Here is an 18710-nt window from a genome sequence, read left to right on the forward strand (position 1 = left end):
TTACATCTCCGGAAATGTATGTCGTGGAATGATACAATTGTCCTGGTACATTCAGTGGTATATGTGAATACTGTCTGGAAAACGTGTTGCGGATACAGTTAGTAGTAAAGAAGTAATAAATTAAAATGTCATGCTTCATGCGGTAGTTTTTCTGCGTGAACAGTGAAAATGTAGCAAGTGACAAACTGTTTTTCATCATTTTGTGATGGCTGTCAACGAGAAAAAGGGGTAAAAGTTCCATACTGTGTGTAAAGCTTGTTGGAATTCACCAAGTGCTCTCATTATCGAATACTGGCAGACTAAAATTTGGATATTTGTGCGTCATGGGTTACGCTGCTTTTTCACCACCATCAACCCCACTCCTTTGACCTTTGATAGGTAGGCGATCATCATCCCCACAGCGTTTATTTGCATACAGTAAGTGAAACGTGTACCAAGTTTGGGTGAACTCGGTCAAGTGGTTTAGAAAGAGATGGGGAACAGAAATACATAAGACATACGTATGTATGTATGTATGTATGTATGTATGTATGTATGTATGTACGTGCATTCATTCTTGTAATATGTGTCCTCCACTGATCAGCCGAAACATTATGACCACCCTGCTTAACAGTTATTTTCTGTCTTGGGAACGAAATACATCACTGATCCTGCATATAAGGGATCCGACAGTTTGTTGGTAAGTTTGTGGTGGAGGTATGTGGCATAGGATGTCTAAACACAGCTCATGTAATTCTCATAAATAAAGGACCCCTGATTTGTGTGTGTGGTCATGGTGCTCCATAGGATTTACATCAGGCGATTTTGGTCGCCGAGACCAACGTGAGTTCACTTTAGTACTCCTCAGACGACTGTAGCATGGTTCTGGCTCTGGGATACGGATAGTTATACTGCTGAAAGATGACATAACTGTCGGGGAAGACATCAAGCATGAAGGGGTGCAGGTGGTTCGCAGCTTGCAACGTGTCTCCGATTACTACCGCAGGTCCCATGCAAACGCAGGAGAATGTCTCCCATAGCGTAATACTGCTCCCAGCAGCAAGCATCCGTGGAGCGCACGTTTCAATCCGCCGTTCACCTCGGTTATAGCGTTTGTGGAGACGACCATCGACATAGTGTAGCAAAAATGTGATTCACCCGCAGAGTTGACATGTTTTCATTGATCGGCGGTCGAGTACCGACGGCCCCGTCCCCACTGCAACCGTAGTTCACAATGGCGTTGGGTCAGTGTGTGAACACGTAGGCGTGGGCTGTTGTGGAGCTCACTTATGTTCAATCATGTACGATGAACGGTGTGCTCCGAAACCCTTGTGTTTAGTCTTTCGGCAGAGATGACACAGATCACCGTCTATCGGATAAGCCCCAAACACACTATCTGTGAAGAATCGTGGACGTCCAACCATTTAGTGGTAGTTTCACTGTCCTACCTCTCTTTTCGTAGATGCTCAAGGCAGTAGCGCGTGAACATTCGACCAGCCTCGCCGTTTTCGAGATACTTGTCCACAGGCTCTGCGTAAGAATAATCTGCCCTATGTCAGAGTCGCTCTTAAATATTGTAGTTACCGCGTCTCGTGCCCGCAACTCCACCAAGCGGCATGTGACGTCGCGGTGGGCAGTGGTCATAATGTTTTGTGTGTGTGTGTGTGTGTGTGTGTGTGTGTGTGTTATTATTATTATTATTATTATTATTATTATTATTAAATGGTACCCCATGTGTGCTTACATAAAACGCTTGATATGCTTGTCAAGCTTGCACTTGCGTGTGCGGTTGCTTTAATCTGATGAGCAAATTTATTGTGGGCGCATTGTAGTGATAGCAGACTGATGAGTGAGGAATGGCGTTCATATTTCCATCGGGATAGAGATTTCCCTTACTTTATGTGAAACACTTCGTGTGAATGCCGAGATAATGAAATTAACAATATCAAATTCCTTGCCCCTCGATTGCCTAATATGACATGGTGCGCCATCCTTCAGGACGCCGGCTTCTACTGGACATTATATTGTAACCCTTTGCCTTGACGTCTACGTTTATAGCCTTCTTCGTGCACTGGTATGGTTGAAATCACAATCACACGAATTTCACCTATTTTTTTATGTTTGTGATTTTGGCCTAAAGACTATACGGCCTTGTCTTAGTGTTTCGGAATTTTACGGAGTAAGGTTGTATTTGTGAAAGAATTTCATAAATGGTTTTAAAACTAAGGTAATATTTTGATAAAGGAGAGTTGCTGTAGTAGTTGGTAATGATTGAAGATATCGGATTAGTTGAATGAATGGATTCTCTTGTTTACATTCTGATTGATATTCCACGTTCACAATTTCTAATGTACATTCGGTGAAGATAGGTAGGAAATTTCCATGATTAAGTCTCGAGCGAATCATGAAACTTATAATTTTTTTTATTTGGCTTAATTGTTGGGAACCAGGGCTTCGAGGGAATGTTTGGCTGTATTTGACCTAATGCTTTCCTCTGATGCGTGTTGATATTATTCTTCGCATGGACATATTTTATATCGCGTAGCCTTCATGTCTGACAGTAGTAAGATGATTTTAAAAGTTTCTCCAAGTGCTCCAGAGAATAATCGTGAACAACTTTCGGACTAATTGAATAAGATACTACAGTCCGAGCTGGTACTTAGCACTACAATTTGGAAGTAAACGTTGTTTCTGTTGGCTATTCATGTTTGAAAAGACACATTTTTAGAGACAGCTGGCGGAGAAGATTTCAGATTTAGTTGCCGTAATTGAATACCTTCGATTCTGATAATATTTTCGCGAATCACATATTAAGTGTTTTTCCTCTGATGCACGTTAGAAAAGCAAGAAGTAATTATCACTAAATATACGCTACTAAAGAGTTACCTACAACACACGCACCGTCGTTTGTTATAATTATGTCACGAGTCAGAAATCAACATTTTGAGCATATATTGCCCAGAGAAAGCGAAACAGTTGGAACGAATTCACCTCCATGAACGAATTACAAAAAGCTGGATTGCTAATGACGTAATGGAGGCGTGGCTGTGTCCGTACAGCGCGAGATAGGTATATGTATTTTAAAATTATTTCATAATTTGAACTATGAAGTTGAAATTTCTGAACCTCCGTAAATGAAAAGACAGTTTTAATTCTTTACTATTTCTGTTTCCTCATTGGTTATACGCTTTTCCCTGATGATATCTAAACGTGATGGAGAGTAGCGTTAAGCTAGACATAAAGATGATTGACAGTTACTTGCTTTGTATGCAGTTCTTTCGCTGTTCTGCATTTTTCTCCCTTTTCGCTAAACTTGCCTTTATGGAATTTCACTTTCAAATAAATCTACGAGAGGGAATGTGTAGTGTGTGCTAGTGGAATATCAAACGCATAGCAAGCGCATTTCGTCAGTTAGTGTTCTGTTATGTTCTCTTTGTCTGATTTTGTTTTTGACTCGTAAACATTTGAAAGTTCAAAATGAAAACATTTTAAGACAACATTTAACGACCTGTCAAAATTATTGGTGTAATAATTTGCTCCTCAAGAAGAAATCGGCCATAAGTGTGCAGTATTCGGCCGAAGGAATGAAGGAAAACATGTCCAATATAAATTTATTAGAAAGTTTCCTAGGGCAGTATCTTTGGGAAGGCCAGTATGAGCCTCATTCTCAGGTAAAGTAATGGATGTATTATTTCGAGTGATTTGCGTCGTGTATTGTCATACTGTGATAACTTAGTAAGGTTTCGTTTGTTTCTAAAGGGACTGCAGCCTGCACACTAACGCAACTGTCGTGACTTCTGAAAATAAGTTCATAGTGAAATACTTGTTCCAAATGAAGTGAAATATTCTTATCCTCAGTAAACAGAATGTGTAAATAGTTATCTTTAACGTTGAGTAGAGGAAGCCGTTCATTGTGCCGTCGATTTTATGTACATGGGGTTTCGTAGAGATATTTTTCACTGCGATTACTTCAAACATCCAAGATAATGATTTGAATTTAGTGTAGAGTTTGATAGGGCCTTCCCGCCCTCCCCCAAAGAAAAACTTATTTGCGATGACCAGACTAATACGGACTAGGTTACATAGGTTGTAATATGACAGTTTGTTCTGACTTAGTGCATAGGAAAGAAAAGTTGCGGTAACAAATTGGCAGCGTGGTCGTAGATGTATTTTCATCCTCAGCTTCATTTCCTTCATATTTAAGATACGTCACCAAGACAAAGTGTAGGCTGACCAGATTTCAAATAGGAAAACCCGGGACACTTGGCTTATACTAAATACATAACTTAATTACTACACTTAGATTTAACATTTCTTGTCATTATCGTGATATTTTGAAATAGAATATAGGCCAATGACGATGCAGCAACTGAAAAAGAATGATTCTTCATTTTTGTGAATTACAGAAGAACATGTAGGTATATTGCAAACAAATTTTTTTTTTTCAGAAATATGAAAGACTGGTATATACTTTTTTATTCTGATAGCCTGGGCATAATTCTTGCAATGTTTCGTCACTTAGGTGCAGTTTGGTAATCTTAAAAACTGTATAGTATTACTAGCAGCAAACGACGCGAATTAAACATTTTCATACAAAAATTTAAGATTTCAGTTCACTTGAGACTATTAGGGCAAGCGTGCATATATGCCAAACAGTATTCAGTTTAGCTCTGCTAAATTCTTTTCGTATCGCCCTTGATTCTTCCATGTGGCTCCTTTATGCCTCCTTTGGTTGTGATTTTACTTTTACCGGGGGCCACGAAGTGGAAGGTCGGCAAGTTAGAGGCGGCGGTCGGCAATAGCTGCTTTCCTTTTCAACATCTCTTTCTCTTTCATCGGGCTTAAGAAGAGTTAAACCAATTACGGTAGGCCTATAGGGGGAATTATGGAAATTTATATTTCTATAACGTTCTACTTCCAGGAAACTCGTTTTTCACAAATATTTAATTAAATCGGAAACATTGCCTCCCGCATTTCTTTTCTCGATTAAAAACCGTGACAGTTGTGTGTCGGATACCAACGTTTATTCTGTCTATGCCTGAGACGTTTCTTATAGATCACTAAATTTACAAGATACATTTAAAAGCTGTGTATTATCCCGCAAATAAGTCTGACGAGAATTTTGGTATATAACGCGCGCGCGCCCACACACACACACACACACACACACACACACACACACACACAGTGTGCGTGCGTCCGCGCGTTTGCCTGTGTGTGATTTTTTTGTTGTTATAACAAGTTCCCTGAGTTCTAAAGTAATTTCCTAAAAAATAACATTGAGCAGCACTGAATTCATACAAGTAAGGCTATGAACGGGCTGATGGACAACCAGTAGTTGATTTCTTTTTCTTTTTTTCTCTTTTTTTGTGGGGGGGGGGGGATCTCCGATAGTGATTTTGTGTGTGTGTGTGTGTGTGTGTGTGTGTGTGTGTGTGTGTGAGAGAGAGAGAGAGAGATATTTGTAGAAATTTGTTGTGTAAGCCTTTAGGTCGTGCAAAAGGGGGGAGAAACAGGAATCACATCAGGGAACTTGACCTTTTGTCTGCTGGAGTACCTGTTTGGGATCCTCATATTCCTGAGCTGGGGGCTAGTGAGCCCTACCAGCATTCTGCTGTAAATTCTGTTCATGCCAAAACCTGTGTGTCGCTAGCACAGATGGTTTTTGAGGTGAAACAGTTGTTATTGAGCAACTATTGGTGTACCTACCATGACCCTCAATTATGAAACATGCAAGGCTCTAGTTGGGTATATGTTTATTTCTCTAGCTTGTGATTCTTCAACTAAAGAAACTTCCAGTGCACTGGATGAACCACTAATTGATACCAACTTCCAACTAACAATGGTCTTTAGGCCAGTCATGCAGATCAATCTTCATGTCTCAGTAAGGTTGTAAATAATATGCTACATTCATATGAAAGTTTATTCCTTACTATTATAAAAGACAAAAGGACTTTCTGCCTTTTTCTGCACCTCAAAACTATTAGAATGTAGAGCTACATCACTAGAAGTATGCATTTGCATGATATCAGATGCCATTACTACTATTTAGCTGGTCACATTACTACTACTCAGCTGGTCAGTCTTGCAAATTGCCGAGAGTACTAAAAAACTGCAAGCTAAATCAGAACAGAGAGCAGCACAAAGTTCAGCAAGCATAGTGCCAATGTCCATCACTGCGAGCATTGCCACTGAAAGATAAATGTCAAGTGATTTAACAGTAACATAAAAGGTAAATTCAAAAAATTGTCCAGTAATCTCACACTTCTATGGGCTTAAGAGACTGAAGAGTATCGATCCATGAAAATAATGAGTATAAAGTCTGTTGGAGGAAACCAACCAGTACCTCTTGTGTCTCTGAAATTATCACATATTTACTATCCTGGCAAAAAGGAAAATTAGCAGACACAGAAATATGTAATATGGCTCCCTTAGTACAGTGAAACCTGATTGGGCTTAGGACATATGTGGTGGAACTGAAACTATTATTACAAGTCAGCCCTTTATGCATGTGTCCTGTCGGGCAGTAAGGGTGAGTATGCTTCATATGGAAAGGATGACATATGTTACTGTTGATAAAATACAGTACTACTTGTTGGTGCACAGAAATGTAAATGGATTCTATCACAAAGAAAAGTTGCATGTGATTTAGAAAAAGATGAAATAAATTTTACAGCATATGATAATTCAACTGTTCCAAACAATTAAGCATTTACTCTGGACAACAGTGATGTCGTTAAAAGGTATCAGATCGTAGGTTGCTACTTAGGGCACTCAGTTTAAGCTATGGCAAAATGGCTGATATAGGAAAAGTGACAAAGGGATAGAAAAATAACTGAAATCACCAAATAGAAGAAAGACCAATGGACATGATGGGATACTAGTGTGATTCAGTGTTGAGAGTGTGAAAGAACATGCCCCTCTTCTAGCAGCAGTGTACCATAGGAGTGAAGTGTTTCTAATGATTGGAAAAAAGACACATGTCATTCATGTTCTCAAATAGGGCTGTTGAAAAGATGTACAAAACTAGACCTATATCTCTGACGTTGGTCGGTTGTACACTTTTGTAACATGCTTTATCCCCACATGTTTGACATATCTGGAGGCAGAAAATCTCACCTGTAGGAAACAATATAGGTTCCAGAAATGACAAACAAGTGGAACACATCTCGCAACGTTCGTCCATGAGACCCAGAAGCTTGTAGGTACCAGCACGCAGATAGTTGCTGTGTTCCTACACTTACATAAGGCATTCAGAACAGTTGTGTAGTGTACCGCCTAATGAACAGTGTCAAAAACTACATGGAGCTTTTTGCGGTCGATGCCGTTTTATACAGAGAAGTCATAACACTTGAAAATTGTAGCGAGACGCAAGAAGACGTGCAATGCTTGTAGCAGGGAGTGGCAGTGAAATATGAATACATAAACAGAAAGTTCCTTTACTGTGTGACTACATGATAGCAGAACACTCGCTGGATGCAGTTACCTCCATAAAATGTTGAGGACTATGTGTCTGGAGTGATTAGAAGTGGAACAACTAAGTAAAATTAACCGCGGCCAAGGCAAATACCAGACTGAGACTCATTGGAAGAATTCCCAGGAAATGTATTCCATCAGCTAAGGAAGTAGCTGACAAAACACGTGTTCAATCAACATTGCTCCTCAGTGTGGGATCCATAGCAGGTTAGATTGGTAAAGGTAAGAAAAAAATCCAAAGAAGGGCAACACATTTCAGTACAGATTCGTGTAGTAACTGTGAAAGTGTCATGGTTATTCTCATCCAACTCCAGTGGCAGACTGCAAGAGAGCCATTCTGCATCATGGTGTGGTTTACTGTTAAAGTAGTGGTTGGCATTCCTACCATGCAACTGCCTGGTGGTGAACAGTTTCCACCAACATGCAGTGGTTAGAACTCTTGCACTGACTGGCCTGATCACATGTTATATATTACAAAAACTATAATTTCTTACACCTGAAGATAGGATTTAAAATCTTGAATGAGTATTAGTACATCAGAAGTGAACCTGTCTAAATTAATTATAAAGTTCCAAGAGTGTACATTTCTAGAAGAGTCAGCCAATACATTGCTTCCTCCCATGTATATCTCACAAGAAGATGAAGAAGATAAAATTAGAGAGATTAGAGTCCACACAGAGATTCACCAGCAATTGTTCTTCGCCGGCCGCAGTGGTCTAGCGGTTCTAGGCGCGCAGTCCGGAACCGCGCGACTGCTACGGTAGCAGTTTCGAATCCTGCCTCGAGCATGGATGTGTGTGATCTCCTTAGGTTAGTTAGGTTTAAGTAGTTCTAAGTTCTAGGGGACTGATGACCACAGTAGTTAAGTCCCATAGTGCTCAGAGCCAATTGTTCTTCCTCCCAACCATTCACACTTGCAACGGGGAAAGGGGAAATATGGAAATGACACGTTACACATTACACTCTGCTACACTCCATGAGGTGGCTTGCAGAGTATAGTTTTAGATGTAGTGATTACACATTAAGAGGTTTGTGTAAGAGAGAGACATGCTGATCTCCATGGCTATACCTTTGATATGTTTGTAAGTTTATTCTCAAAATTAAAATAATTTTTAGTTGCAATAAAAATGATGAGAGCAAGAAAATGAGTCTTCTCTCATTGAAGACAGTGGGAAATGAAGGTCTCAATAATGTAGGAGCTGTATACACGTGGAATATTGGTTGTATAGTTAATTATTAATTAGAAAATATCTGTTAGGTGGGAATGGGACAAGTGCTGATTTTATGCAACAGTGGGAGTGACTAGCATGGAAATGTGTATACAGGGGGTAGCAGTTGTTTCGCAATTGAAAATACAAGGGTTGGAACTTTAATAGTGGCAACTATTTATTTACAGCTCAAATAAAATAGATATATGTTTCAAAGTTTTACTGACCTTCAAAGTTCTCACCAGCATTGTGTGTAACCTGTTGCCAGCAATGTGGAAGTCGTAGGATACTCTTAGAAGGGCCAGTTGTGTTGACATGTCGAGCGGTGCGGTGTATTGCCCGACGAATTTGTAGCAGTTATGAAGCGAATGCCATGAAGTGTTTCCTTCAGTTTAGAAATCGATTTGAAGTTACGAGGGCTTAAGTCAGGGGAGTGCAGTAGGTGGTACAGCATTTAGCAGCCCCATCAGTCAAACAAATCATTAACAGCTTGCACTGTATGTGCTTGAGCATTGTCCTGCAAAATGATTGTCAGGTCATGCAGAAAGTGTCATCACTTCTGTCTCTATGCTGTTCATTTTTGGAACACAATTTGCGACCAGCTTAGAGACAGAAGTGATGAGACTTTCTGCAGGACCTGACAATCATTTTGCAGGACAGTGCTCAAGCATGTACAGTGCAAGCTGTTAATGATTTGTTTGACTGATGGGGCTGCTAAGTGCTGTACCACCTACTGCACTCCCCCGACTTAAGCCCTCGTAACTTCAACTCGCTTTCTAAACTGAAGGAAACACTTCACGGCATTCGCTTCAGAACTGCTACAAATTCATCGGGCAATAGACCGCGATGCTCGAACTGTCAACACAACTGGCACTGCTAAGAGTATCCTACGACTTCCACATCGCTGGCAACGGGTTATACACAATGTTGGTGGCAACTTTGAAGGTCAGTAAAACTTTGAAACATACATCTATTTTATAAGAGCTGTAAATAAATGGTTGCGACTATTAAGGTTCCAACCCTCATATGTGTATTCAATGGGGAACTTGGAAAAAGCAATGATTGAATGAACAGGTTGACTAGGTTTACGAATCTTCCAAAGTATGTGGAATTCGGAAGTGTGAGGTTGTCACAGAGTGATAAATCTAATGTCATCCAGCGTTGAACTTTGGATTTGAACCCAAATATTTGAAAAGACCTTCGAATCTAGTGTGAATTGCTGGTTTCGTGTTGCAGGGACAGATTTTATATGCAGTATTGTCATTCATTTGGTAGAAGGCCTCTGTGTCAATTTAGATTAAATGTCAGAAAGTTTCCAGTAGTTAGACGATCTGAAGGCTGTACAATTCAGTTTAGTACTGAGTGTGTGTCTATAATGATGTGCTGGAATTATTTAAGCAAGTGTCGCTGCTGATATATTGCATGTGAGGTAATGGAGTAATTTAACTCGGTTCATTTTTATTCATTTAACACAGATGACTAAGAGTGTGTGTTGAGGTGGAATTAGCAAGCAAATGTGTGTGTGTGTGTGTGTGTGTGTGTGTGTGTGTGTGTGTGTGTGTGTGTGTGTGGGGGGGGGGGGGGGGGTATATTTTTCTTTTTCCAGTTTATAACTTCTTGTTAAAATGCGAATTGTGTGGACAAGATCACAAAATTTAACATAGGCAATTACTTAATTAGCAATCTTAGCCCTTTGAATATGATGAATAGCATTGTTGATATGCTTACTGCACTTGTATGATTCAAATACAAAACATGTGAGCAAGAGAGTCAGTGAGAAAAGTGAACATTATTTGAACTGCTTCATATGTGTGTCATTAAATGACTGATATGTTAAAGTGGAGTATAGCTTCCCTAGCACTGCAGTGAATCTGCATACTTTGAAAAGCAGCAGTGTACTACTAGGATAAGTGGAGCCACTGTGAGTTAAAACATTGAAAAAAGCAGAGAAATTGAGTGAGTGTTCATATAACATCAATTTAAATAAAGCAACAGTCATTTCATTTTGATAGGGCGGAGTTGATGTTAGCAGAAGGGTTAGAATGAAAGAATAAGAGAATGGGAGAATAATGTGTAAAGGGTGAAGGAAAAACTAGAAATGTTATTTGACTATCAGAATTTGTGTAAAAAGACTGTTGTGTTGCTTGCTTTGAGCTGATTGCCATGTTAAAATAAATTGTAGTTCAGTTTCCAGTAAAAACTAACTGGCTGGATAAATGCATGACACGAAAGAATATAAATTCTGTTTCTTTTTTATTATGGCCAACTGAGGGCCACACATATATTTCAGTTAACTCTCATTTGCATTTTTCGTATCCTCTAATGTTGTCTCATCTTTTGTCTCTGACTGTTATATCGTCAGACCATGTGTGTTCACTTGTTGCTTTTGCATTGGAATCTTTAATTTTAACATATTCCTTGTGAAATTTTTTTGCTTCTTTTTATTATGTTTTGTATTTTTTAATCTTTATAACTTCTCAGATCTATTTATTGCTAATTACTTGCTGTAGAAATGCTTGAAGATATGTTTTATTATTCCTTCTGTGGGGATGCTCAAAAAAAAAAAAATTACGCCTCTTGTTTTTATGATTGTCTCTTTTGTTTTTCTGTATTCCGGTAGAGATTATCATTGCTTTTTAAGTTCCAAGCTTGTAAGCTACTTAATGGAGCAAACATTTTCCTCATGATTCTTTTCCTTGGTACTTACACATCGTCTAGCTTATAATTTATTCTCACTCACTTGTATAGAGAAATTTTGGTTTCACCACTGTGTTGTAATGTTTTGTTTTTGCGTTTTTCAATATGTTCATCTTACATTAAATATTGTTTAATCTAAAGAGTATCTTTATAAATTTATATGATCAATTTTGTTACAGATGACTATGGATGAGAAGTTTGTTGAAAGCATATGGGCCTTGCTAAAGAATGCCATCCAGGAGATTCAAAAGAAAAACAACTCTGGATTGAGTTTTGAAGAATTGTATAGGAATGCGTACACAATGGTCCTTCACAAACATGGAGAACGTTTGTACACTGGCCTTAAAGAAGTTGTGACACAACATCTGGAATCAAAGGTTATAGCCCCCTCTGCTTTTATTAGCTATCAGTGATTTCATTTTTAATAAAATAATAATAGTAATAGCAATTACTCAGCCCAGTAATGCAATTTTGCCATTCTATGCTACATTCTCTTAAAATATGGTTGCGTGATGGCTGGGTGTTGTGTGCTGTCCTTAGGTTAGTTAGGTTTAAGTAGTTCTAAGTTCTAGGGGACTTATGACCACAGCAGTTGAGCCCCATAGTGCTCAGAGCCAAAATGTGGTTGTATGGTATCATCCTACATTTTATGAAAATGTTAAGTGATTGTATGGTGTCATCTTACACTAAATAATGAAAACTGAATATCGACCAGACTTACACAGTGAACTCAACTTGTCACTCTTAATGGAACAAAATCGGCAATGGAAAGGTAATTTACAGAGTAGCTCAAGGAATGTGGCTTCATTGCACCATTTGAATCATGCTGATTTGGTCTTGGTTTGGAGATTGGCATTTAGGTAGTGGTATTCACCTAGTGAAACTTGATTAGAACTGTGAGTGCAGGAGCTTGTTCTTAGACATGTCAATAGACTTGTGATTTGTTTAGGAAGCCTGAGGTTTTGTCACCTTTAATTAGTCTTTGATGGCGGTATCTCTACTTGCTTGACAAAATTGTTGTTAGGAATTTTATTTAGTTTCCCCTTACCTGATTTTAATCTGGTGAGCATTTACCGACAAAAATTGTTATATAGTGGGGTTCACTCAGTGTTTGCATTTACTCAAACTTTTGTGCCACCTGGTTTTCGTGAAGTATAATTTTAGTTTTCCATTTCTACACCAACATTTTCATTATAATTTTTAAATTTTTTTCTATAATCCACTGCTCTACTAAGGTACTTCAGATAGTGTCTGCACTTAAACTTTTTCCTTATGGGTTAAAACTGAATCTCAGCTTACTGTAAATCAGTTTAGCTTTTCAAGGTAAACAGTAAGAGATAATTAACAGTTTCATACATGCTGTTCTTGGAGATTATTACCAAATTATCTACTTACCACCTTTTTTGAGCTGGTGGGCAGCACTTGACTACATATAGAAGGAAGAAATTTCTAAATCCGAATAATAGGACTAGACCACCTTCTGCTTAGGTCAGAAATTCCAAAATATTTTTAATGTGTGCAAGTCATCCATCATCATTAGAAACCTTCCTCAGTATAGTACTTACTGGCAGTAGTTGCATATTCGTATGTAGCTACATTGACCATACTAGGAGCATGCCTTACTTTATTTGGAAAAATTACTAAGCAATCAGTGTTTTGATTTAAACAACATTAATTAAACAGTCTCTCTCTCTCTCTCTCTCTCTCTCTCTCTCTCTCTCTCTCTCTCTCTCTCTCTCTGTCTATCTCTCTCTCACCCCCCCCCCCCCCCCCCTGCCCCCGCCCCCCACTTCAGTTTGGGGCTTCGATTGGATTGTATCCTCAGGTCATTGCCAATTTGAGGATTTCAAACCAATTACATGTGACCTGGAAAATACGAACTTCTCATAACTGTAAACTGTACGGATGATACAATCATTAGATCTGCAGTGTCAGCTAAACAGATTTTTTTGGTGTGTGTGTGTGTGTGTGTGTGTGTGTGTGTGTGTGTGTGTGTGTGTGTGTTTTTAAGCTAATCTAACCTAACTTAATGTCTTGAACAGAGTTTAGTTATGTGAGCTATTTCATAAAGAAATGTGTTGTCATACAGTTGAAATAATTTGTAATTTGTTAATGAGACTCATCTGAACACGAACCTTTTGTTTCTTTATAGGTCAGGGAAGATGTTCTTAATGCACTGCATAATAATTTTCTCCAGACATTGAATCAAGCATGGAATGATCATCAGACATCTATGGTAATGATCAGAGACATTCTGATGTACATGGACAGGGTTTATGTCCAACAGAATGATGTTGATAATGTATATAATCTTGGACTCATCATATTTCGTGATCAGGTAAGTTCTATGATTATGAGAACCAAATATTTGGGTACTTAGGTTTGTATTTCTGCTACCATGGCTCTGATCATATCTGTTGAGAAATTTGACACACAGCTAGTTTTTGTGGTTAACAATACAGGAACTCAGTCGTAGGTCTTTAATATAGGTGTATGGAAGGTAGATGAAGAATGCCTACTTAATTTCAGGTTTGGAAATTATAGCACAAATACTGCATGACAAAAAAAGTGAACTACCCGGAGAAAATGGTCGTATTTTAATGTTACTTCGTACACATGCACACCATTAATGGGTATGTAAATGATTAAAGTTGCAATCCTGTCTGACAGGTAGAATGATAACCAGAATTGTTAGTGTTGTTACCATTTGTGGTAGGGTATACAAGGAGTGTTAACAGTGCCAAATGTTGAGTAATCGTTGTGACAAACGCGGAGTTGCAGAATTATCAGCACCTTATGGAGTTTGAAAGTTGCCTCATTGTGGTTCTTTGTTTGGCCGTCTGCTCAAATTTTGCAGTATCCGAATTTGTAAGGCATTTGCATGTGACAGTGTCCTGATATTGGATTACATGGGAACGTGGGCATAGTCGTGCTGGTTGTCAGGTTTTCATTTGATTGTGTCTGACTACCACAAGGGAGGAACACTGTATTATGCACCAAGCATATCGTAACACCTTCACATCTGCACCTGCTATCTGAATGTAAGTAATGGACACCCTGCAACATTCTTTGTCATCTCACATCATTGGTCAGAGATGGGAAGCAGCTGCACTAGGGATTTACCATACCTATGCATAGGCTGCTGTAACACCACAAATATGGCTGAATCTGGGACAATGTCATAATTGAGAAGCTTGGACTGCTGATGAAAGGCATCATATTGTGTTCAGTGATGAATTGCAGTTCTGTACTACCATGGATGACTGTTAACAATGACTGTGGTGGGGAGAGGTCCCATTCTTCAATCTTTTGGAGAGAAACAGAGGTGTTACTCCTGGTGTCATTGTGTGGGGAGCCATGGGGTATGATTTTAGGTCACAACTGGTAGTGATTGTTGAAACAGTGGTATGTCACAGACATCCCAGGTCTTCATGCACTAAGTCTCATGCAGCAGTATGTGATACAATTTCTCAACAGGATAATGATTGTCCACACATGGAATGTGTCTGTCAGCCATCTGTGTATGTTGAACTACTCCATATTCCAGTATGATCCCCCAGATCTGTCCTTGCAAGAACATATTTAGGGCATTGTTGGACATCAAAACCATTCTAATGCCAGTATCAAAGACATTAAGAACCAATTATAACAGTTGTGTGCCAACTTGCTGCAGGAGAGGATACAGTGGCGCTGGCGCCTTTTCCCAACTGAATCACTGCTTGCATACAGGGCAAAGAGTGTGCTATGTCATATTGACAGTGGGCTCACACTGTGAAGTTCTTTGTAAATTTGACTAGGTTTTATAATCAGCAAAATAGCATCACATACCCTCACAGCCAGTGAAGTTTCATTTTGTGTCGTCATATCCTTCTTGATGCTGCATTTCTTTTCTCAGTCATTGTACTTTTTGACATTATTGCTGTGCATTTGAACGTACATTGTTACGTGGTTGTGGATTTCTTGAAATTGTACTTCATGAATCACATTTGTTTTGTGTAAGTAATGGCAATCTTGCAAAAATATCCAGGAATATCAGTGAAAATCATAATATTGTTAACAACGACTTTTCTTTGTAAGAGATTGAAAACTTTATATTCTATTTGTTTGTCCCAATTAGTTAATTAAATGTGACGTAATAAATGTTCTTATTTTTCAGGTTGTTCGATATGGTTGCATAAGAGACCATTTAAGAGATACGTTGTTGGATATGGTAATGCGAGAGAGGAGAGGAGAAGTAGTGGATAGAATTGCAATTAAAAATGCATGTCAAATGTTAATGGTCCTGGGCATAAATAGCAGGTCGGTTTATGAAGAAGACTTTGAAAGACCCTTTCTTCAGCAATCTGCAGAATTTTATCGGGTTTGTAAAAATATATTCTTATCAAAATGAAAATTCCTTTGAGAATACTTGTATTACAAAAAAAGAGACAAAAGGCTAAGTTGTACTTACTTTCAGTTGGTGAAATTCAACACTTACATATAAACATACAAAAACTATCACAGCTCTCACAACTGTTAGTTTGTTTTTCAACAAGGAAACAATGGTTGGGTGGTTGGTAAAGATTGGGTAGGAGGGGCAGATCACTCAAATCCCAAGTTGACAGGGACATACCTGATGGTGAGGATAATGGGAGGTGTATTGTGAAAGGACAAGCATTAAGAGAGACATTCTGTAGCTTTGCAATTAAAATTAAATGCTTTCAATAAGTGGAATGTTGTAACATCTGAGTGCATAAAGACGTGCAGAGACCCATGTTCTTTGAATCTCATAAGTTTTCCGAGTAACAGCATTATGCTTTTCATGCTTTTCATGTTATTAATACTGGTAGATCATATAATAGTAGACTTTGAATTCCATTTAACTCTAGAGTTGTGATTGAAATTGTCATTCATTTTATGTTTCTTTCTGCTTAATTTACACTAGTACAGAAATTCCATTTATGAAACTACCTCTTACTGTTTGTACAAGGAGGTTCTTTATGTGATTATGGAAGAAAACAGTGCAACATTCCCTGATACAAATTTTTGAGTAATTCAAAATAATTTATCTCAATTACACTAAACATTAATTTTACACTGCTTACTTTTGATGTCATATTTGTACTACTTTCTAACTTAGTTGAAAATAGAGAAGACTTGTTATTAACAAGAAGCTGCAAAACCAGGCACATACTGATAAGTTTTCTAACATTCGGAACCAAATGTGTTTACATCTTGTCTGCCATATAAGAGTAAGTGGATGGAGGCAATGAGGCAGGCAACTTTATTTTGAGAAGGAAGTGTTTTCAATCAATGAAATTAAGTGATATATTACTTTGGAGGTCTGACAAGAAACCATGTTAATGTGGCAGATTGAACGCCTTAATATTTCATACTGCATTGTCACTTCTGGTGGTGGTATGTGTCACGTAGATGGGAGATAATTTTTAACTTCTGTACTACCATTAACGAGAATTTTCTTGAGGTTAGTTTCATCACTGTTAAAATTTATTGTTATACATGCTGAAAATTATTTGCTACAGATTCTAAATAATAATAATAATAATAATAATAATAATAATAATAAAAGAATCGGCCTCCGGTATGTTCTGCCAGTCGTAAAAGGCGACGAAAAGAACAAACCACTAATAGGGCTAACCCCCCTTTTAGTGTGATTAGTTGGTTCAGGACAGAACTAAAGAAGCCTCGGACAAGCGCCGTCATGGTCGGGGACAACGCTTGAACCCTATGCCCGCCCACAATGGTAACGACACTGCTAGCCAACTGGAAAATGATGTAAACCCAAATAGAGGTGTTTTGCAGGATATGCTTCCTGCAACCACCCTAGAAGGAAAATAAAGACAGAGGATGAGATGGTCAGATGAAGTTAATCGACACCTCATGTTCTGTTATTACCAAGCAACAAACCTAGGAACCAACACAACTGGATACAGATCACAAGTATACACAACATTTATTACCAGATACCCAGAATTAAAATTTTTAACAGAACAACGATTAGCTGATCAGATCCGTGTAATCATAAAAAATAACAGGATACCCCTGTCAGAATTAGAAAACATCAAACAACAAGTACAACAAATACTGGAACAAAATAATGTGCAATCAGAAGAAGAAGAAAATACAGTAATGGACTCAAACATCCCAGAGCAAACAAACAAAGAACAACATGCACCAATTAAACAATCAGAGGAAAACGAAATCTTAAGACAGCCACCAGAACAAGCACAAATAGAACACGAAGTGACACAGATGTTAGATATAGAAGAAAAATTTCAGCTAACATATATAGAATACAAAGACACAAATACAGACATTAGACCATTCTTGCGTAGACCACCAAATAACCCACAAGTCGAAACAACAATAAAAACTATCAACACAATCATACACAACAAAATAAATGAAAACACAACTATGGAAGAGTTACAACTACTGGTTTATATAGGAGCACTCACTACACTAAATATACACACTAGGCAGAGATCAGAACCACCCAACACACAGAAGAAACCCACAAAACCAGCATGGCAACACAGGCTACAGATCAAAATAGAAAAACTGAGAAAATACATCGGACAGCTAACACAATTTATAAGAAATGAAATCTCGGAAAAAAAACGAAAAAAGTTAGGTAAAATCTCACAACAAGAAGCGACAGAGCAATTAGACGAAAAGAAGCAGAAATTACAAGCATTAGCCAAACGACTCAGAAGATACAAAAAAAGTGAAAATAGAAGGAAACAAAACCAAACATTCAACACAAACCAAAAGAAATTTTACCAGACAATAGATAACACACACATCAAAATAAACAATCCACCAAACATAACAGACATGGAACACTTCTGGAGCAACATATGGTCAAACCCGGTACAACATAACAGGCATGCACGGTGGATACAAGCAGAAACAGACACATACAAGATGATACCACAAATGCCTGAAGTGATAATTTTACAACATGAAGTCACCCAAGCAATTAATTCTACTCACAATTGGAAAGCCCCTGGAAATGACAAAATAGCAAATTTCTGGTTAAAGAAGTTCACCTCAACATATTCACATCTAACTAAATTATTTAACAGTTACATTGCAGACCCATACACATTCCCTGATACACTTACACATGGAATAACATATCTGAAACCTAAAGATCAAGCAGACACAGCGAACCCAGCTAAATATCGCCCCATAACATGCCTACCGACAATATACAAAATATTAACTTCAGTCATTAAACAGAAATTAATGACACATACAACACAAAACAAAATTATAAATGAAGAACAAAAAGGCTGTTGCAAAGGAGCACGAGGATGTAAAGAGCAACTGATAATAGATGCAGAG

General features: G+C 38.2%; 1 protein-coding gene across 1 annotated transcript in view; it reads left to right on the top strand.

Annotated features, from left to right (window-relative positions):
- LOC124591967 (cullin-3) overlaps positions 1-18710 on the top strand; it is a 223297-nt gene that overhangs the window by 81675 nt on the left and 122912 nt on the right. Inside the window, exons 2-4 of the mRNA XM_047131784.1 lie at positions 11540-11737; positions 13513-13698; positions 15517-15720. Coding sequence (XP_046987740.1) covers positions 11540-11737; positions 13513-13698; positions 15517-15720 — 588 coding nt within the window. The remainder of the gene's footprint in view (positions 1-11539; positions 11738-13512; positions 13699-15516; positions 15721-18710) is intronic.

The sequence above is a fragment of the Schistocerca americana genome, chromosome 2 (assembly GCF_021461395.2).
Source record: "Schistocerca americana isolate TAMUIC-IGC-003095 chromosome 2, iqSchAmer2.1, whole genome shotgun sequence".
NCBI classification, from domain to species: domain Eukaryota; kingdom Metazoa; phylum Arthropoda; class Insecta; order Orthoptera; family Acrididae; genus Schistocerca; species Schistocerca americana.